At 45.7% G+C, this 22,301-nt stretch overlaps 1 protein-coding gene across 2 annotated transcripts in view; it reads left to right on the forward strand.

The window, feature by feature from the left end:
* ncf4 (neutrophil cytosolic factor 4) overlaps positions 1 to 22,301 on the forward strand; it is a 73,028-nt gene that overhangs the window by 38,487 nt on the left and 12,240 nt on the right. For both annotated transcript variants that reach the window (XM_070861718.1, XM_070861719.1), the window contains 3 exons: positions 5,889 to 5,987; positions 11,542 to 11,696; positions 20,346 to 20,411. In XM_070861718.1, coding sequence (XP_070717819.1) covers positions 5,889 to 5,987; positions 11,542 to 11,696; positions 20,346 to 20,411 — 320 coding nt within the window. The remainder of the gene's footprint in view (positions 1 to 5,888; positions 5,988 to 11,541; positions 11,697 to 20,345; positions 20,412 to 22,301) is intronic.

The raw sequence follows: 22,301 nt of genomic DNA on the forward strand, positions 1-22,301 counted from the left end.
TCTGCCTCCTCTCTCTGATCCACCATGGACCGATCTTCCTCTGCCACGTGGTGGTTAGCAGGTTTTGCAGAGCTTTGCAGAGTTGGAGGTGCCCCATTGTTCCACAGCTCTTGCAAACATACCCTTTGAAGCATGAATAGGCTGAATGGAAGCCTCCACATCGCCAACAAGGTGTGAATTGCCTTGTATTCATTCTTGCGGACTCTGAGTCATCTGGGTCACCTGAGGTCTGCTGGCAGTTGCAGACTCATGGTTTCTGCCCTGTACATTTCTGCTCGCAAACACAGTTCCAGTTAATTTATGAACATTGCTAGCACTTGTGTGCTGAGAGATTTGTTTGGTGTTATCACTGGTGGTCATAAATGCCTGTACTATCGCGATGGCCTTATTGAGGGTCGGTGTCTCTACCGTCAAAAGTTTTCGTAGGATGGTCTCGTGGCCAATGCCTAGTACAAAAAAGTCTCTGAGCATTTGCACCAGGTAGCCATCAAACTCACATTGCCCTGCAAGTCGCCTTAGCTCAGCGACGTAGCTCACCACTTCCTGTCCTTCAGATCGCTGGCACGTGTAGAACCGATATCACGCCATCAGCACGCTCTCCCTCGGGTTAAGATGCTCCCGAACTAATGTACACAGCTCCTCATATGACTTATCTGTGGGTTTCACTGGAGCCAGAAGATTCTTCATGAGGCTGTAGGTCGGTGCCCCGCAGACCGTGAGGAGGACCGCTCTCCTTTTTGCAGCGCTTCCTTCTCCGTCCAGCTCGTTGGCTACAAAGTACTGGTCTAGCCGTTCGACATAGGCTTCCCAGTCCTCACCCACCGAGAACTTCTCCAGGATGCCCACAGTTTGCTGCATCTTTGCGTTGGATTCATATACTCGTCGCCAATTATTGTGTTCCTAACACAGATGAGACTGCACACAGGGAGGTTAAAGTAACAGTGACCTCAGTCTTTATTAAGACACTCCAGAGTGAGGAACAGGCCTTAGGGGCCGGCTTATATACACTGCTCCCAAGGGATGCTGGGATTCCTTGGGACTTCAGGGGATGCGCTCCCTGGTGGCAGAATATGGGAGTGCATGCTTTACAGATACACAACATCCACCCACTGCCCGCCCCACCCCCCCCCCCCAACCACTATCTAAGCCCCCCCTGGCCCTAACAGTGGGTCCACTTCGACCTCCCAAAGTATTTTCTTACCCCTAAAACTCGTGCTGCAAGGGCCTACTGCCCATCCCCCATCCCCCAATCACGACTTACCTTTCAGGTCGACCTCCCTGCTGCCAAGTCCCTCCAATTAGACCCTCGCTTCTCGCTCCCCACTGGCTGACTCAGCAGCTCCAACCGATCCCCAGCGATCTCAACGGCGGTAAGCCTCCGACCAGTTCCAACCACAGGTTTGGGACCTACCTTCGCTCCTCGCCCTCACGCACAGGCCTTCCCCCCTTCAGGCCTCCATCCCTCCAGCAACGTCCGGGCCTCCATCCCTCCAGTCAACATTTATCCCTCAATCAACATAACAAAAAAAACAGATTATCTGGGTCATTATCACATTGCTGTTTGTGGGAGCTTGCTGTGCGCAAAGAGGCTGCCGCATTTCCCACATGACAACAACGACTACACTCCAATTTTTAAAAATTATTAACGGCGTTGCTCATAAGAAAAGAAAGACTTGCATTTATAGAGCGCCTTTCATGATCACCGGACGTCTCAAAGCGCTCTACTGCCAATGAAGTGCTTTTAGGAGTGTTGTCACTGTTTAATGTGGGAAACGCGGCAGCCAATTTGCGTACAGCAAGCTCCCACAAACAGCAATGTGATCATGACCAGACAATGTCGACAGTACAAAAAGTATGTCACTGGCTGCAAAGCGCTTTGAGGCTTCTGGTGGTCGTGAAAGGCGCTATATAAATGCAAGTCTTTTAAAGTCTTTATACCGTGACCAGCTTTGTGTGCAGTTTGGACCTGTGACATTGAGCTATGTCGGAAAGGCAGCAGGTAAAAGACATGTTTGTTGTGGTTGGCTTCGGCTTTTCTACATCTTGTGCCTGCCAGCTGTAACATTCACTAACGGGCGGAAAGTCTGCCAAGCGCAGAAGTGGAAATCCCCAGCTGTTGCCTCTTCCCAGGCTGCAGGCAAAGAGTGCACTCCATAACAAGCAACCCTAAACTTAGCTCTGTGGCTTTCTCAGCAGCTTGGTTTGAAAGCTCCCCATGGCAGTGGGTGTGATGTATTTGCTCCATGGGGTTCTTTGCTTAAGAATTCATAACAACACATTGCTATTAAGAACTAATTGTTTTATTAGCAGAATGTTCAACAATCACACTACACATTACCAGTTCATCACCAGGCTCACAACCACCTGCCTCATCGTGGGTGATCTCGGCCCAACTGGCTGGGGTTTTATTGAGTCTTGTGAACCACTCACAACTCAACAGCTCCACAACTATTTTAAGTAGAAACATTAATACACGTGCCCCCTTATTAAAGGGGCACTAAAACCGACACACTTAAACAAATTAAACTTTCGGCATTAAAATCAAATTAAAATTTGGTTGCCGGGGGTGATGATGCACTCCAGTCCCTCCGGCGCCCACCTCTCGCGGAAGGCCGCGGGCGTACCGGTGGACACCGCGTGCTCCATCTCCAAGGGACACCCTGGCTCGGATGTAGGCGTGGAAGAGAGGCAGGCAGTCGGGCTGAACGACCCCCTCGACCGCCCGCTGCCCTGGAGATGGCCGTGCCCAGGAGCGGTCCTACGAGGAGGCCCTCGGACCTACCCGCTCCCCTCCGCACAGGGTGCCCAAAGATCAGGAGCGTGGGACTGAAGTGCAGCCAGAATTTGAGGAGCAGCCAAAAGCTCTACAACTCTTTTGCTGCAAACCAATAAATAAACAGTTAAATCAAGTGCCCCCTTATTAAAGGGCGGGGGGGAGGGGGGGGGGGCGGGAAACACGGCAAACGTTTTTCAAGTGCCCTTTTTTTTGTGTTTTTTTGTGGTTTACCAATGGCTCTGCAACTCTTTTTGTTGAGAACAAAAAATAAACATTAACTCAAGTGCCCCCAAACTAAAGGAAGGGGACACTCCAAACACTTTTCAAGTGTCCTTTTTTTGGTTTATTTTTGTGGTTTACCAACAGCTCTACAAGCCTGTGAGCATACTCACAGGTGCATACATTACACAGTGGGCTTCAGGGTTTTGACCGATGGCTAGTTGTCCAGCGGAACTTTCTCAATGAATGAATGCACAATCCAACTGCTTCCTTTAATGTAGAAAAATATCCCAAGACGCTTTACAGAGGCGTAATCAGGAGAAAAAAATGGATGCTGAGCTAAAGAAGGCGATGTTAGAAAGGGTGACGAGAGCTTGGCCAAAAAGGGAGGTCTGGTGAGACCACACCTGGAGTAGTGTGCACAGTTCTGGTCTTCTTACCTAAGGAAGGATATACTTGTCATAGAGGGAGTGCAACGAAGGTTCACCAGACTGATTCCTGGGATGGGGGGATTGTCCTATGAGGAGAGATTGAGTAGACTAGGCCGATATTCTCGAGTGTTTAGAAGAATGAGAGGTGATCTCATTGAAACATACAAAATTCTTACAGGGCTTGACAGGGTAGATGCAAGGAGGATGTTTCCCCCCGGGCTGGGGAGTCTAGAACCGGGGGTCACAGTCTCAGAATAAGGGGTCGGCCACTTATAAGAACATAAGAAATAGAAGCAGGAGTAGGCTATACGGCCCCTCGAGCCTGCTCCGCCATTCAATAAGATCATGGCTGATCCGATCATGGACTCGGGTCCACTTCCCTGCCCGCTCCCCATAACCCCCTATTCCCTTATCGTTTAAGAAACTGTCTATTTCTGTCTTAAATTTATTCAATGTCCCAGCTTCCACAGCTCTCTGAGGCAGTGAATTCCACAGATTTACAACCCTCTGAAATTTCTCCTCATCTCAATTTTAGATGGGCGGCCCCTTATTCTAGTTCTAGTCTCCCCTATCAGCAGAAACATCCTCTCTACATCCACCTTCTCAAGCCCCCTCATAATCTTATACGTTTCGATAAGATCACCTCTCATTCTTCTGAATTCCAATGAGTAGATGCCCAACCTACTCAACTTTTCCTCATAAGTCAACTCCCTTATCTCCGGAATCAACCTAGTGAACCTTCTCTGAACTGCCTCCAAAGCAAGTATATCCTTTCTTAAATATGGAAACCAAAACTGCACGCAGTATTCCAGGTGTGGCCTCACCAATACCCTGTATAATTGTAACAAGACTTCCCTGCTTTTATACTCCATCCCCTTTGCAATAAAGGTCAAGATTCCATTGGCCTTCCTGATCACTTGCTGTACCTGTATACTATCCATTTGTGTTTCATGTACAAATTCCTCCAGGTCCCGCTGTACTGCAGCACTTTGCAATCTTTCTCCATTTAAATAATAACTTGCCCTTTGATTTTTTTCTGCCAAAGTGCATGACCTCACACTTTCCAACATTATATTCCATCTGCCAAATTTTTGCCCACTCACTTAGCCTGTCTATGTCCTTTTGTAGATTTTTTGTGTCCTTCTCACACATTGCTTTTCCTCCCATCTTTGTATCATCAGCAAACTTGGCTACGTTACACTCAGTCCCTTCTTCCAAGTCGTTAATATAGATTGCAAATAGTTGGGGTCCCAGCAGTGATTCCTGTGGCACCCCTCCAGTTACTGGTTGCCAACCAGAGAATGAACCATTTATCCTGACTCTCTGTTCTCTGTTAGTTAGCCAATCCTCTATCCATGTTAATATATTACCCCCAACCCCGTGAACTTTTATCTTGTGCAGTAACCTTTTATGTGGCACCTTGCCAAGCGTCTTCTGGACTGAGATGAGGAGAAATTTCTTCACTCAGAGGGTGGTGAATCTTTGGAATTCTCTACCCCAGAGGGCTGTGGAGGCTCAGTCATTGAGTATATTCAAGACTGAGATCGATAGATTTTTGGATATTAATGGAATCATGGGATATGGGGATAGTGCAGGCAAGTGGAGTTGAGGTAGAAGATCAGCCAGGATTTTATTGAGTAGCGGAGCAGGCTCAAGGGGCCATATGGCTGACTCCTGCTCCTACTTCTTATGTTCTTATGTCTCAAGGAGGGTCTTAAAGAAGGAAGGGGAGGTGGAGAAGCAGATAGGTTTAGAAAGGAAATTTCAGAAGGTTGGGAATTTCAGAAGAAAGGCATAGTTGCTAATGGTGGGGCAAAGGGAGGAAAGATGCACAAGAGGGACAGTCAGAAATGTCATGTACTCAACCAGCATTGTAACCCATGTATAATCTGACCTAAGTTGTACACTGTGAGAACAATGACTATTAGGTGGTGAACTTGTGGGAGACACTCCTAACCTGGACCTTCAGGTATAAAAGGGGAAGCTCCACCCACTTTCATCACTTGAGTGCTAAGGAATAAAGGACAGGTCACAGACTGACCTTCTCTCAAGCATGGGCCTCGTGTGCATTTATACTGTATAGTAAGGACGTATAAGAAACGTGGATAGTTTGGGATGGACTCTAGGGGATGGACTCTAGGGAAATCAAAGGTTATGGAGATAGGACGGGAAAGTGGAGTTGAGGTCGAAGATCAGCCATGATCTTATTCAATAGCGGAGCAGGCTCGAGGGGCCGTATGGCCTACTCCTGCCATTAATTATTTTGCTCTTATCTTCTTATGGGTTGTAGGACTGGAAAAAATTATAAAGATAGGAAGGGCGGACGCTATCTATCCATCTCTTTACTACACCTCAAATGTCAAATAACTATTTTACTGTAAGTACTCTATATCTGCATCACAGCTTGGTTTAAGAAGCTGTTCCTTAGTGCTGAAACCTCTGTTTTTCTCGCTGCCCCCCAGGCTCTGTATGATTTTACTGGGGCCAATGACCTGGAACTGACATTCAAAGCTGGTGACGTTATCCATCTGCTAAAACGAGTCAATGAAGAATGGCTGGAGGTAAGTCTGCCTAACTGAATTAATCAGTGTCCATCAGCCTATCTATCTATCTGTCTATCAGTCTATCTATCTATCTATCTATCTATCTATCTATCTATCTATCTATCTGTCTATCTATCTGTCTATCTATCTGTCTATCTGTCTGTCTATCTGTCTATCTATCTATCTGTCTATCTATCTGTCTATCTATCTGTCTATCTGTCTGTCTATCTGTCTGTCTATCTATCTGTCTATCTATGTCTGCTGTTTTCTAATGTGTTTTGGGGTGATAATAGAGGGATTGCACGATGAAGATGACCATTTTATCCATGTGTGTCCCTTAAAGGAGCTGCTCATTGCTGTGTGTCTCCCTTCCTTATAGACAGATACAGACAGACAGATAGATAGACAGATGGACAGACAGACAGATAGACAGATAGATAGACAGATAGATAGACTGATAGATAGACTGATAGACAGATAGATAGACTGATAGACAGATAGACAGATAGATAGACATATAGATAGACAGATAGATAGACAGATAGATAGACTGATAGATAGACTGATAGACAGATAGATAGATTGACAGACAGACAGACAAACAGACAGATAGACAGATAGATAGACTGACAGACAGATAGACAGACAGACAGATAGACAGATAGATAGACAGATAGATAGACAGATAGATAGATTGACAGACAGACAGACAAACAGACAGATAGACAGATAGATAGACTGATAGATAGACTGATAGACAGATAGACAGATAGATAGACATATAGATAGACAGATAGATAGACAGATAGATAGACTGATAGATAGACAGATAGATAGATTGACAGACAGACAAACAGACAGATAGACAGATAGATAGACTGACAGACAGACAAACAGACAGATAGACAGATAGATAGACAGATAGATAGACTGATAGACAGATAGATAGATAGACAGACAGACAGACAAACAGACAGACAGATAGATAGACAGACAGATAGATAGATAGACTAATAGACAGATAGATAGACAGATAGATAGACTGATAGACAGATAGATAGATAGATAGACAGACAGACAGACAAACAGACAGATAGACAGATAGATAGACAGATAGATAGACAGATAGACAGACTGATAGACAGATAGATAGATAGACAGACAGACAGACAGACTGGCACACAGACACACAGATAGATAGATAGAGTGAGTGAGTGAGTGAGTGAGTGGTAGGCAGATTCAGGTGATTAACATTGCTGCAATACATTGCCTCGATTAAGCAGGTTATCTTCTATCGGACTAACCAACCATAATCACCGTGACAATAACTGCACTACTTGTTCGGTGCCATAGAACATCAGAACCAATTATTTCAATACAGCGTAGTACATTATTGATCATGAAGGGTTTTGATGGAGTAAATAAGGAAAAACTGTTTCCACAGGCAGATGGTCGGTAACTAGAGGACACAGATTTAAGGCAATTGGCAAAAGAACAAAAGTTGAGATGAGGAGAAATATTTTTACGCAACGAGTAGTTACGATCAGGAATGCACTGCCTGAAAGGGTGGGGGAAGCCGATTCAACAATAACTTTCAAAAGGCAACGTGATCCGATTTGATAGTTCTGACATGTTTGTTTTTGAAATAAATCATGTTAATGCTGGTCACCAAGTCCCGCTCACCCATCACCTCTGTGCTCGCTGACCTGCATTGGCTCCCAGTTGAGCAACACCTCAATTTCAGTATTCTCCTTGTTTACAAATCCGTCCATGGCCTCGCCCCTCCCTGTCTCTGTAATCTCCTTCAGCCCCACAACCCCCCCCGAGATATCTGCGCTCCTCTAATCCTGCCCTCTTGAGCATCCCTGATTATAATCGCTCAACCATCGGCGGCCGTGCCTTCTGTTGCCTGGGCCTCAAGCTCTGGAACTCCCTGCCTAAACCTCTCTGCCTTTCTACCTTTCTTTCCTCCTTCAAAACGCTCCTTAAAACCTATCTCTTTCCTGCCCTAATTTATCCTTATGTGGCTCAGTATCAAGTGTATTTGTTTTGTCTTTTAACACTCTTGTTAAGTGCCTTGGGATCTTTTACTACGTTAAAGGCACTATATAAATTCAAGTTGTTGTTGTCATAATTTTTTAGTGCTGGGAGGGTGAAGGATTTTCATTTCGGGCACCCGGTGACAGCATCAAGTCTCCCAGGGCAATTATAACGTAGCTCAGGGCGGAGCAAAGCTTTATCCCTACCCCAGAACATCGCCCCCTTCTGCAGTAGTGTGACGTTTCATCCATTTCCCACGCATGGTTGGAGTGAGATTGCCGATTCCTGACAGCTTTGTGCTGCAAGGAGCTCCAAATTTATATCACAACTGACCATGCAGACTAAAGAGATGGACATAAGAACATAAGAAATAGGAGCAGGAGCAGGCCATTTGGCCCCTCGAGCCTGCTCCGCCATTCAATAAGATCATGGCTGATCTGATCCTGGCCTCAACTCCACTTCCCCACCCGCTCCCCATAACCCTTGATTCCCTTATTGTTCAAAAATCTCTCTATCACCACCTTAAATATATTCAACAACCCAGCCTCCACAGCTCTCTGGCCAGAGAATTCCAAAGATTCACGACCCTCTGAGAGAAAAAATTCATCCTCATCTCTGTTTTAAATGGGCAGCCCCTTATTCTGAAACTATGCCCCCTAGTTCTAGATTCCCCACGAGGGGAAACATCCTCTCTGCATCTACCCTGTCAATCCCTCTCAGAATCTTATATGTTTCAATAAGATCCCATCGCATTCTTTTGAACCTGGGTCCCAGAGGTAAAACAATAGCAAAATGCTGCGGATGCTAGGAGAGCTAAAAGTTGGGTACAACAGTAACAACTTTCATTTAACTAGCGCCTTATCAGTGTTAAAACCTTCCAAGGCACGTCACTGTAGCGTTAGCGAACAAAATTTGACAGAGTCACACAAGGAGATTTTAGGACAGGTGACCAAAAAGCTTGGTCAAAGAGGTAGGTTTTAAGGAGCGTCTTGAAGGAAGAGAGAGAGGTAGAGAGGCGGAGAGGTTTAGGGAGGGAGTTCCAGAGCTTAGGGCCCAGGCAGCTGAAGGCAGGGCCACCGATGGTAGAGCGATGAAAATAGGGGATGCGCAAGAGGCCAGAATTGGAGGAGCGCAGAGATCGCGGGGAGTTGTAGGGCTGGAGGAGGTTTCAGAGATAGGGAGGGGGCAAGGCCAAGGAGGGATTTGGACACAAGGATGAGAATTTTAAAATCGAGGCGTTGCTTAGGTTACTGTAGGTCAGCGAGCACAGGAGAGATGGGTGAACGGGATTTGATGCGAGTTAGGACACGGGCTGCAGAGTTTTGGATGATTGCAAGTTCATTGCTCCTTGCCCTACAAAGTTAAACCTACTGAACAAGTTCATCTGTTTCAGAAGGAACGCCTTGTTATTTTTCTTTATTAACTTCTCAAGAACAACAACCCTTTCTTTCTTTCCGTCCGTCGCTCTGTTTATCATTCCTCCAAGTCCTGTCCTCCAATTATCTCCGAATTCCCCACTTGTTTTGAAAGACAACAAGGATATATTTTGAAAAGCTGTATGTGGTGCGCTCGAGATATTTTCTGTTGAATTCTGTGGGCAGAAGGTGGCCAGCTGTGTTGAAACAGCAGGACCAACAGATGTGCCCAAGTGTACAATCTGGCTCTGACAGGAGCATATCCTGCAAAGAAAAATGTATAGTCTGTTACCTCGGATATAGTAACTCCCAGCTGCTGCTTTCTATATTACAGACCTAACAAGCCACAAAGTGGTCTCCTTCCACCGTGCTTCTATAATAAGAGTGGCTCAGCAAGCTGTTGAAAGTTAGCTAATGAGTATTTTCAAACCACGAGGCAGGATGGGATGGGAAAGGCCATTTGGGCCACTGAACCTACTTCTCCCAAAGAGTCAGCCTTGTTTTCTCCAATTCAATATTGGGAAGACCAAAGCCATTGTCTTCGGACCCCGCCACAAACTCCGTTCCCTAGCCATTGATTCCATCCCTCTCCCTAGCATCTGTCTGACGCTGAACCACACTGTTCACACTGAAATGAACTTCCGACCACACATCCGCGGCACAACTAAGACCGCCTGTTTCCACCTGCGTAACATCGCCCGTCTCCGCCCCTGCCCCCAGCTCCTCCTCTGCTGAAACCCTCATCCGTTACCTCCAGACTTGACTATTCCAACGCACTCCTGGCTGGCCACCCACGTGACTCTACTCTACGTAAACTTGCCGTCATCCAAAACTGGGCTGCCCCGTGTCCTAACTCACACCAAGGCCCGCTCACCCATCACCCCCTGTGCTCTCTGACCTACACTGGCTCCCGGTTAAGCAGCACCTCAATTTCAAAATTCTCATCCTTGTTTACAAATCCCTCCATGGCCTCGCCCCTCCTTATCTTTGCAATCTTTGGCATGGAAGTAAGTCATCCTCGATATGAGGGACTGCCTATGATGAATCTCCTCCAGCCCCACAACCCCCCGAGATGTCTGCGCTCCTCTAATTCTGCCCTCTTGAGCATCCCTGATTATAACCGCTCCACCATCGGTGGCCGTGTCTTCTGTTGCCTCGGCCCCAAGCTCTGGAACTCCCTGCCCAAACCTCTCCGCCTCTCTGCCTCTCTCTAAGACACTCCTTAAAACCTATGTCTTTGACCAAGCTTTTTGGTCACCTGCCCTCATTTCTCCTTATGTGGCTCAGTGTAAATGATTTTGTCTCATAACACTGCTGTGAAGCACCTTGGGACATTTTACTACGCTAAAGGCGCTCTCTAAATACAAGTTGTTGTTGTTATCATAGACTGCACCATCCCATTGAGTCCCTCCGGTGGAAGTTCTGCATAAATACATGAACATAAATACATCTTCCCTATGACAAGTGATAAGGGTTAAGAACATAAGAACATAAGAAATAGGAGCAGGAGTCGGCCACACGGCCCCTCGAGCCTGCTCCGCCATGGCTGATCTGATCATGGACTCAGCTCCACTTTCCCACCTGATCTTCATATCCCTTGATTCCTCTAGGCTCCAAAAATCTTGGCTTTGTGTGCTGGTGTAAAACTGGTGATAATGAATCGGCAGCCACCTTTAAACCTTTCTCCATTTTTATTTCCGTTGACTTCATCGGGAAAGATGTACACTGGGTTTTACATCAGGCAAAGTCAGGATCTACCCCAAATCGCTTGTCACAGGGGATTCATCTTTTCTTTCTTTCTCTCTTTCATTCTCCCTTTCTTTCTCTTTCTCTCCCTCTCCTTCTTTCTTCCTCCTCTTTTTATTTCTTCTTTTCCATTTTGAGGTCCTTTTATTACACAGGATTGCATCGGATATACAGCACAGAAACAGGCCATTCGGTCCAACCGGTCCATGCCGGTGTTTATGCTCCACTCGAGCCTCCTCCCGTCTTTCCTCATCTAACTCTATCAGTGGAACCCCCTATTCCCTTCCCCTCTTAAATGCATATTTCAACAGTTCTTTCATTTTTCTCCCCAATAATTATTTATTTTTCCTTCCGCTGCTCTCTCAAATCAGGGCCTTCTGTGTAACTGCACAGGGATTTTCCCCAAGTCTTTCGTGAGGATTATTCAAGATTTATCGCAAAAAAACCCCAGTGCACACGATGAAGCGAGCGCGGTTGCTCACAGCGTCCGATGCATCTACCATGATGTCCATTGTTGTGTGATCAGGTATGTGATTGGCCAGCCAACCATGGGTGCGGAAGGAACAACTTACATTTGATGTAGAGTGTGTGGATTTTAGCAAGGGTTCCGCAGGGCTCGGTACCAGGTCCCTTGCTTTTTGTGCTATATATCAATGACTTAGACTTGAATGTAGGGGGGTATGATTAAGAAGTTTGCAGATGATACTAAAATTGGCCGTGTGGTTGATAATGAAGAAGAAAGCTGTAGACTGCAGGAAGGTATCAATCGACTGGTCAGGTGGGCAGACTAGTGGCAAATGCAAATCAATCCGGAGAAGTGTGAGGTAATGCATTTGGGGAGGACTAACAAGGCAAGGGAATACACATTAAATGGTCATCATCATAGGCAGTCCCTCAAAACGAGGATGACTTGCTTCCACGCCAAAAAGGGATGAGTTCACAGGTGTTTCAATGAAAGACCTAATATTCCAGATCCCGAACTACATCTTGAAGGGTAAATGGTAGGACACTGGGAAGTGTAGAGGAACAAGGGGACCTTGGAGTTCATGTCCACAGATCCCTGAAGATAGCAGGCCAGGTGGATAAGGTGGTTAAGAAGGCATACGGAATGCTTGCCTTTATTAGCCGAGGCATATATTACAAGAGCAGGGGAGTTATGCTTGAACTGTATAAAACAATAGTTAGAATACTGCATGCCACATTACAGGTACAGAGGATATTGCAGAGGATTTTATCTGGACTAGAGAATTATAGCCATGAGGAAAGATTGGATAGGCTGGGTTTGTTTTCTTTGGAACAGAGGAGACTGAGGGGAGACATTATTGAGGTGTACAAAATCATGAGGGGCCTAGATAGAGTGGATAGAAAGGACCTATTTCCCTTAGCAGAGGGTTCAATAACCAGGGGGCATAGATTTAAAGTAATTGGTAGGAGGTTTAGAGGGGATTTGAGGGGAAATCTTTTCACCCAGAGGTTGGGGGTCTGGAACTCACTGCCTGAAAGGGTGGTGGAGGCAGAAACCCTCACCACATTTAAAAAGTACTTGGATGTGCACTTGAAGTGCCGTAACCTGCAGGGCTACGGACCAAGAGCTGGAAAGTGGGATTAGGCTGGGTAGCTCTTTGTCGGCTGGCGCGGACACAATGGGCCAAAATGGCCTCCTTCCGTGCTGTAAATTCCTATGATTATATAGCGTTTGTAATGTAATAAAACGTCCCCAGGATCATTGACAAGGAGCTCAGGTAATATCTAATGTGCCTTAGAATTAACTTTTTTTTCTCACTTGGCAAGGCTGGAATTAACTCTCATTTCAGTATCCAACACAATTACAGATGGTTTTCAACATTCACACACCCTTGAAATGAGGCCTAAAAAGGGTAGTTACTAAACTGAACTTCTCTGGACCCCTGTGCCTGTGATCATTTCAAATGACTCAAGTAATATGCCACAAATTATGTGCACTCTGTAAGGGTATCTCTTTAAACTCAATCTTCCTCTTCTTTCGTACGGTGGCAGCAAAGCAAATCAAATGTTAATATCTAAGCCGGATATCCGGGCCAAAGCTTCTGGTGTAACAGCGTGGATATCTTGCAGGCTGCCTGCGAATTCCCTCTGAGGGCAGTGCTCAGTGATGTGCTCCAAGATACTCGCATGACCATGGACGATGCTGCCATCTTCTCCATAGATGGAAGATTAAAGCATCCCCATCATGCGACTGTGGAGCTCCTAATCGGACAATGGCTCAGTAGGACGACCCAAAACATCACCCGTCTCCGCCATTGCCTCAGCTCATCCACTGCTGAAACCCTCATCCATGCCCTTGTTGCCTCTAGACTTGACCATTCCAACGCACTCCTGTCTGGCCTCCCACATTCTACCCTACGTAAACTAGAGCTGATCCAAAACTTGGCTGCCCCGTGTCCTAACTCGCGCCAAGTCCTGCTCACCCATCACCCCCTGTGCTCGTTTACCGACATTGGCTTCCGGTTAAGCAACGCCTCGCTTTCAAAATTCTCATCCTTATTTTCAAATCCCTCCATGGCCTAGCCCCCTCCCTATCTCTGTAACCTCCTCCAGTCCCACAAACCCCCGCCACCCCGCCCCTGCCGAGATGTCTGCGCTCCTCTAATTCTGCCCCCTTGAGCCTCCCTGATTGTAATCCTAAGCTCTGGAACTCCCTCCCTAAACCTCTCCACCTCTCTTTCCTCCTTCAAGACACTCCTTAAAACCTACCTCTTTGACCAGCTTCTGGTCACCTGCTCTAATTTCTACTTATGCGGCTCAGTGTCAAATTTTTTAGCACATAATATTCCTGTGAAGCGCCATGGAACGTTTCATAAGAACATAAGAAACAGGAACATAAGAAATAGGAGCAGGAGTGGGCCACCTGGCCCCTCAAGCCTGTTCCGCCATTTTATAAGATCCCGGGCTGATCCGATCATGGACTCAGCTCCACTTCCCTGCCCGCTCCCCATAACCCTTTATTCCCTTATCGCTCAAAAATCTGTCTATCTGTACCTTAAATATATTCAATGACCCAGCCTCCACAGCTCTCTGAGGCAGAGAATTCCACAGATTTACAACCTTCTGAGAGAAGAAATTCCTCCTCATCTCAGTTTTAAAAGGGCGGCCACTTATCTGAGACTATGTCCCCTAGTTTCCCCTATGAGTGGAAGTATACTCTTCGCATCCACCTTGTCGAGCCCCCTCATTATCTTATATGTTTCGATAAAATCACCTCTCATTCTTCTGAACACCAATGTGTAGAGGCCCAACCTACTCAACCTATCTTCATAAGTCAAGCCCCTCATCTTCAGAATCAACCTAGTGAACTTTCTCTGAACACCCTCACTACGTTAAAGGCGCCATATAAATACAAGTTGTTGTTGTAGGAACTGAGCTCCACAGACCAGGCAGGCCCTGGCTCAGTTCTCAATCTAGGCTGATTCAGCTGATGCCAGCAATAGTGGTAAGGAGGGCATTACATTTGATTGTTGTGTCGCTATGCTGGGAAAGAAGCAAAATTAGGTCGGGTGACTCTTCTTGACTGCTCTCCAGCGACCCCTGCTGGAAGTGGACAGTGGGTGAGAACTGGATGGGGCTTGGCTGAAGGCCTGCCACAGTAAGGTAGCTAGCCTACACTTAACAAACTTACGAACATAAGAACAATGACGGACAGGTAAAGACCCTTTGGTCCATAGAGCCTGTCCCACACAATTGCGATACCTTGTGTATCACAACATATACACTCTCTAACCCACCCAAAACCATGTGGTCTCTTGGGAAAGGCAAAAAAACAGATAAAAAACACAAGCCAATTTGGGGGAAAATATCTGTGAAATTCCTCTCTGACCCACCTAGGCGATCGAAACTAGTCCAGGCGATCACTCTGGCCATTAAACTCCCTGCAGTACCCACCAGATGAATACGTGGCTTGAGCAGTGGTGCAGAAGGGAGGGATTCAAATTCCTGGGACATTGAGACCGGTTCTGGGGAAGGTGGGACCAGTACAAACCGGACGGTCTGCACCCGGGCAGGACCGGAACCAATGTCCTAGGGGGAGTGTTTGCTAGTGCTGTTGGGGAGGGGTTAAACTAATATGGCAGGGAGATGGGTATCTATGCAGGGAGACAGAGGGAAGTAGAATAGAGGCAGAAGCAAAAGATAGAAAGAAGAAAAGTAAAAGTGGAGGGCAGAGAAACCCAAGGCAAAAATCAAAAAGGACCACATTACAGCAAAATTCTAAAAGGGCAAAGTGTGTTAAAAGGTCAAGCCTGAAGGCTCTGTGCCTCAATGCGAGGAGTATTCATAATAAGGTGGATGAATTAACTGCACAGGCAGCAATTAATAAATATGATGTAATTGGCATCATGAAGACATGGCTCCAGGGTGACCAAGTCTGGGAACTCAACATCTAGGGGTATTCAACATTCAGGAAGGATAGACAGAAAGGAAAAGGAGGTGGGATAGCGTTGCTGGTTAAAGAGGAAATTAATGCAATAGTAAGGAAAGACATTAGCTTGGATGATGTGGAATCTGTATGGGTGGAGCTGCGGAATACCAAAAGGCAGAAAACACTAGTGGGAGTTGTGTACAGACCACTAAATAGTGCTAGTGAGGTTGTGGACAGCATCAAACAAGAAATTAGCGATGCGTGCAATAAAGGTACAGCAGTTATCATGGGTGACTTTAATCTCCATATAGATTAGGCTAACCAAACTGGTAGCAATACGATGGAGAGGATTTCCTGGAGTGTATTCAGGATGGTTTTCTGGACCAATATGTCGAGGAACCAACTAGAGGGCTGGCCATCCTAGACTGGGTGATGTGTAATGATAAAGGACTAATTAGCAATCTTGTTGTGTGAGGCCCGTTGGGGAAGAATGACCATAATATGGTAGAATTCCTTATTAAGCTGGAGAGTGACACAGTTAATTCAGAGACTAGGGTCCTGAACTTAAGATAAGATAACTTTGATGGTATGAGGCGTGAATTGGCTAGAATAGACTGGCAAATGATACTTAGAGGGTTGATAGTGGATAGGCAATGGCAATTATTTAAAGATCACATGGATGAACTTCAACAATTGTACATTCCTATCTGGAGTAAAAATAAAACGGAGAAGGTGGCTCAACCATGGCTAACAAGGGAAATTAAGGATAGTGCTAAATCCAAGGAAGAGGCATAGAGATTGGCCAGAAAAAGCAACAAAATTGAGGATTGGGAGAAATTTAGAATTCAGCAGAGGAGGACAAAGGGTTTAATTAGGAGGGGGGAAATAGAGTATGAGAGGAAGCTTGCCGGGAACATAAAAACTGACTGCAAAAGCTTCTATAGATATGTGAAGAGAAAAAGATTAGTGAAGACAAACGTAGGTCCCTTGCAGTCAGATTCAGGTGAATTTATAATGGGGAACAAAAAAATGGCAGACCAGTTGAACAAATACTTTGGTTCTGTCTTCACGAAGGAAGTCACAAATAACCTTCCGGAAGAACTAGGGGCCGAGGGTCTAGTGAGAAGGAGGAACTGAAGGATATCCTTATTAGGCAGGAAATTGTGTTAGGGAAATTGATGGGATTGAAGGCTGATAAATCCCCGGGGCCTGATAGTCTGCATTCCAGGGTACTTAAGGAAGTGGCCCTAGAAATAGTGGATGCATTGGTGATCATGTTCCAACAGTCTATCGACTCTGGATCAGTTCCTATGGACTGAAGGGTAGCTAATGTAACACCACTTTTTAAAAAAGGAGGGGGAGAGAAAATGGGTAATTATAGACCGGTTAGCCTGACATCAGTAGTGGGAAAAATGTTAGAATCAATTATTAAAGATGAAATAACAGTGCATTTGGAAAGCAGTGACAGGATCGGTCCAAGTCAACATGGATTAATGAAAGGCAAATCATGCTTGACAAATCTTCTGAAATTTTTTTGAGGATGCAACTAGTAGAGTGGACAAGGGAGAACCAGTGGATGTGGTGTATTTGGACTTTCAAAAAGCTTTTGATAAGGTCCCACATGAGAGATTGGTGTGAAAAATTAAAGCACATAGAATTGGGTGTAATGTATTGACGTGGATAGATAACTGGTTGGCAGACAGGAAGCAGAGAGTCAGGATACGGGTCCTTTTCAGAATGGCAGGTAGTGACTAGTGGGGTGCCGCAGGGCTCAGTACTGGGACCCCAGCTATTTATAATATACATTAATGATTTGGATGAAGGAATTGAGTGTAATATCTCCAAGTTTGCAGATGACACTAAGCTGGGTGACGGTGTGAGCTGTGAAGAGGACACTAAGAGGCTGCAGGGTGACTTGGACAGGTTAGGTGAGTGGGCAAATACATGGCAGATGCAGTATAATGTGGATAAATGTGAGGTTATCCACTTTGGTGGCAAAAACACGAAGGCAGAATATTATCTGAATGGTGGCAGATTAGGAAAAGGGGAGGTGCAATGATACCTGGGTGTCATGGTACATCAGTCATTGAAAGTTGGCATGCAGGTACAGCAGGCGGTGAAGAAGGCAAATGGTATGATGGCCTTCATATCTAGGGGTTTTGAATATAGGAGCAGGGAGGTCTTACTGCAGTTGTACAAGGCCTTGGTAAGGCCTCACCTGGAATATTGTGTTCAGTTTTGGTCTCCTAATCTGAGGAAGGACGTTCTTGCTATTGAGGGAGTGCAGCGAAGGTTCACCAAACTGATTCCCGGGATGGCTGCACTGACATATGAGGAGAGACTGGATCGACTGGGCCTTTATTCACTGGAGTTTAGAAAGATGAGAGGGAATATCATAGAAACATATAAAATTCTGACGGGACTGGACAGGTTAGATGCAGGAAGAATGTTCCTGATGTTGGGGAAGTCCAGAACCAGGAGTCACAGTCTAAGGATAAGGAGTGAACCATTTAGGACTGAAATGAAGAGACATTTCTTCACTCAGAGAGTTGTTAATCTGTGGAATTCCCTACCGCAGAGGGTTGTTGATGCCAGTTTGTTGGATATATTCAAGAGGGAGTTAGAAGTGACCCTTGAGGCTAAAGGGATCAAGGGGTATGGAGAGGAAGCAGGAAAGGGGTACTGAGGTGAATGATCAGCCATGATCTTATTGAATGGTGGTGCAGGCTCGAAGGGCCGAATGGCCTACTCCTGCACCTATTTTCTATGTTTCTGCGTTTCTATGTTTTTGTAAGAGGTGCTCTCCGCCACAGACAGAAACAAATCCAGCTCTCGCTTGAACAAATTCAGCGAGTCTGCATCCACCACATGAAACGGTCTACTATTCTCTGGGAAAAGAACCACCTCCTGACATCAAACCTAGATCTAGCCCTATACAACTTAAATTTTTGCCCCCTGGTCCTACCTAACCTATTTGATTAAAATAAACTGTCAGCTGGAACACCGAATATTCCCTTCATTAACTGCATACAGTTTTGATCTCCGTATTTAAGGAAGGATATACTTGCATTGGAGGCTGTTCAGAGAAGGTTCACTAGGTTGATTCCGGAGTTGACTTATGAGGAAAGGTTGAGTAGGTTGGGCCTATACACATTGGAGTTCAGAAGAATGAGAGGTGATCTTATTGAAACTTATGAGATAATGAGGGGGCTCAACAAGGTGGATGCAGAGAGGATATTTCCACTCATAGGGGAAACTAAAACTAGGAGACATAGTCTTAGATTAAGGGGCCGCCCATTTAAAACTGAGATGAGGAGAAATTTGTTCTCTCAAAGGATTGTAAATTTATGGAATTCTCTGCCTCGGAGAGCTGTGGAGGCTGGGTCATTGAATATATTTAAAGCGGAGATAGGCAGATTTTTGAGCGATAAGGGAGTCAAGGGTTATGGGGATTGGGCAGGAAAGTGGAGCTGAGTCCATGATCAGGTCAGCCATGATTTTATTGAATGGCGGAACAGGTTCGAAGGGCCGAATGGCCAAATGGCCCAGTCCTTCTCCTATTCCTTATGTTCTTATAAACCTCAATCAGACCCCCCTTAAGTCTATGCTTGGTAACTAAGATGCTTTCCATTAACCTTTTTACTGATATAATCGCAGCCTTCATTTTCTTTAGTTGTTCTTTGTATTCAGCCCTGTTTCACGTGAAGAATAGTCACTTGTGTGAGGTGTTGAAGGATGGCAGCTTCCTGTGGACATGCTCCCTCAGCATTTCCGATAGAGGAGTTCGGGGCAGCTGGGTTGAAAGTTTACCTCAGCATAGTTAACGTAGATGTGCATTGGGTACCCATCTGCAATCTCTTGAGGGCCCCAACTTTGGCCTGACCTTGATTTTGCTCCCTTGCTGGTGCCAGCTGGTAGTGGGCAAGCTGGTTTCTAACCCGACTACAGCTCCTGACACGCACAAGGGTGCTTTCTGGGATCCGTGGGTTGGCGTGTGGCAGGCAGGAGCTGCACTAAGTGCTGGCGTTGTGCAGAGGCACCTCAGAGTAGGCTTGGGGCCTCTCTGAATGTTTGAAGTTTGTTCTTGGCATCTCAGCCCCAGCGATGAAGAACTCCAGCTGTGAGCAACTGAGGTCAAGGTTGTATTTATTAATGGATTTGCATGGTTTTTTTCCCCTCCCAAGAGGCCCAATTCTTTTCGCCGTAGGCTCTATGCTCAGCTTTACCCCGCCCAGAAGCTGTTGGACATTTTGCACATGAATTTTTGGTGCCTGTTAACAGTGGATATAAATGTACAGACCCACAAAAACACAAAATCAGAGAATTATGGAAATTTACAGCGCGGAAGGAGGCCATTTCGGCCCATCGTGTCTGCGCTGGCCGACAAAGAGCTACCCAGCCTAATCCCACATTCCAGCTCTTGATCCGTAGCCCTGTAGGTTACGGCACTTCAAGTGCACGTCCAAATGTGGTGAGGGTTTCTGCCTCTACCACCCTTTCAGGCAGTGAGTTCCAGACCCCCACCACCCTCTGGTGAAAAAATGTCCCCTTCAAATCCCCTCTAAACCTCCTATAATTTACTTTACCTAGGCTTACTTGCTGGCACATCAACATCGCAAGCCTGTTGAGCAGGAATTGGGCCTCAGCACAATATAGTAACGAGTAAAAGTTTGAAATTAATATATAATATTGCTGTACCTATGAGAGGCAGCTATCAGTGAAATTCTTCAATAGCAACTGTGTTAGCGAAAGAGTTATTCAGCTTCTCTTCTCCTGTTGCAGGGATGTATCTCTAAAGGATGGTATCCCTCTCCAACCGGAATACACAGATCTTTTGTCCTTGATGAGGTATTATCTACATCGGTGAACAGTCAGTACTAAACATTCTGCTTTTAACTCGTGTTTTTTATTGGTGTGGGTTTTTCCCCTCTAGTTTTGTCTCCGCTTTTTGGATCTAGGTCCAAAATATTCGAAGTCAGCCGTAGCTCAGTGGGTGCTACCACTCTCCTCCATGCCAGAAGGTTGTGGGTTTGAGTCCCACTCCAGGGACTTGAGCACATAAATCTAGGCTGACACTCCCAGTGCAGTGCTGAGGGAGCGCCGCACTGTCGGAGGTGACGTCTTTCCATATTAGATGTTAAACCGAGGCCCCATCTGCCTTCTACAGTGGACGTAAAAGATCCCATGGCCATTTTTTTGAAGAAGAGTGAGGGAGTTATCCCCGGTGTCCTGGGGCCAATAGTTATCCCTCAATCAACATAACAAAAAAACAGATTATCTGGGTCATTATTATATTGCTGTTTGCGGGAGCTTGCTGTGCTCAAATTGGCTGCTGTGTTTCCTACATTATAGTACTTCATTGGCTGTAAAGCGTTTTGGGACATCCTGAGGTCATGAAAGATGCTATATAAATGCAAGTCTTTCTTTCCTAGAATCATAGAATGGTTACAGCACAGAAGGAGGCCATTTGGCCCGTCGAGCCCGTGTCAAGCCCTTTTACCATCAATTATCGAGTTATTTTTTTTCCTACTCGGTATAATGTCGGTTGGGTACTATGGGCCTTGGCTCTTCATCTATGTTCATCATAAATAAAGAGCGAGCTGAAGGACAAAGCCAATGAAAGAAAGAAAGACTTGCATTTAAATAGCGTCTTTCACAACCTTGGGACGTCCCAAAATGTTTTTACTGCCAATGAAGTGTCGTCACTGGTACATCACAATAGTGACTACACTTTAGAAGTACTTCATTGACTGTAAAGCGCTTTGAGACATCCTAAGATTGTGAAAGGCGCTATAGAAATGCAAGTCTATTTCAATTCAATCACGATGTTGAGATGTTCAAGAGGCATAGACATCTTCTGTGGCGACGATTCCAATTGGCTGACAGGCGGGGGGGGGGGGTCCGCTTTGAGAGAATGGAGTCTCACCCAATCAGAGACAGTCGCCTCCAAGCGACTCTCTTCCCCCTCCCTGAAGGTGAAGGGCGTGTCAGATATGTGGAACTCCATCTTGTTTTTCAACCAGAGAACCTTAGACCTTAGAGGTGCCAACCATCTGCCTTTGCCGCGGACATCAGCTTTTCCAGCCCTTGGCTGCACTTGTTCGCTTGGGAGTCAATGAAAGAAGCGATTGTTGTTCGCTCCGTACAACCACAAAGGCTGATTATGTTTAGCAGGACCCTCCTTAGCATTACCAACCCTCCAAGCTTGTCCCGGAGGTTCCAGAAATTGAAGCATGATCTCCAGAGCACCGCAGAGAGCAATCCTGGAGAGAAATCATAGGTATATTAAAAGAATCATGTGCTTTATTTTCCCATTTTCTTTGAATAGTTTCACTTCTTAGTTATAACAAACATTGGAAATGGGGAAAAAAGGACTGTTTGATTCAAAGAGAAGAAAGTCTTGCATTTATATAGTGCCTTTCACAACATCAGGAAGTCCCAAAGCGCTTTACAGCCAATGAAGTACTTTTGGAGTGTGGTCACTGTTGTAATGTGGAAAAGGCAGCAGCCAATTTACGCACAGCAGCTAAAAGTGATAATGACCCAGATAATCTGTATTTAGTGACATTGATTCAGACCAAATATGTTCCCTTAAAGAAAAAGGGTGGGGCTAACAAATCTAGAGCCCCCTGGATGTCGAGGGACATACAGGGTAGGATAAAGAAAAAAAGGGAGGCTTATGACAGATACCAAGGGCTAAATACTGCAGAATCTCTGGAGGAGTATAGAAATTGCAGG

Source organism: Pristiophorus japonicus, chromosome 19 (genome assembly GCF_044704955.1).
Source record: "Pristiophorus japonicus isolate sPriJap1 chromosome 19, sPriJap1.hap1, whole genome shotgun sequence".
NCBI classification, from domain to species: domain Eukaryota; kingdom Metazoa; phylum Chordata; class Chondrichthyes; family Pristiophoridae; genus Pristiophorus; species Pristiophorus japonicus.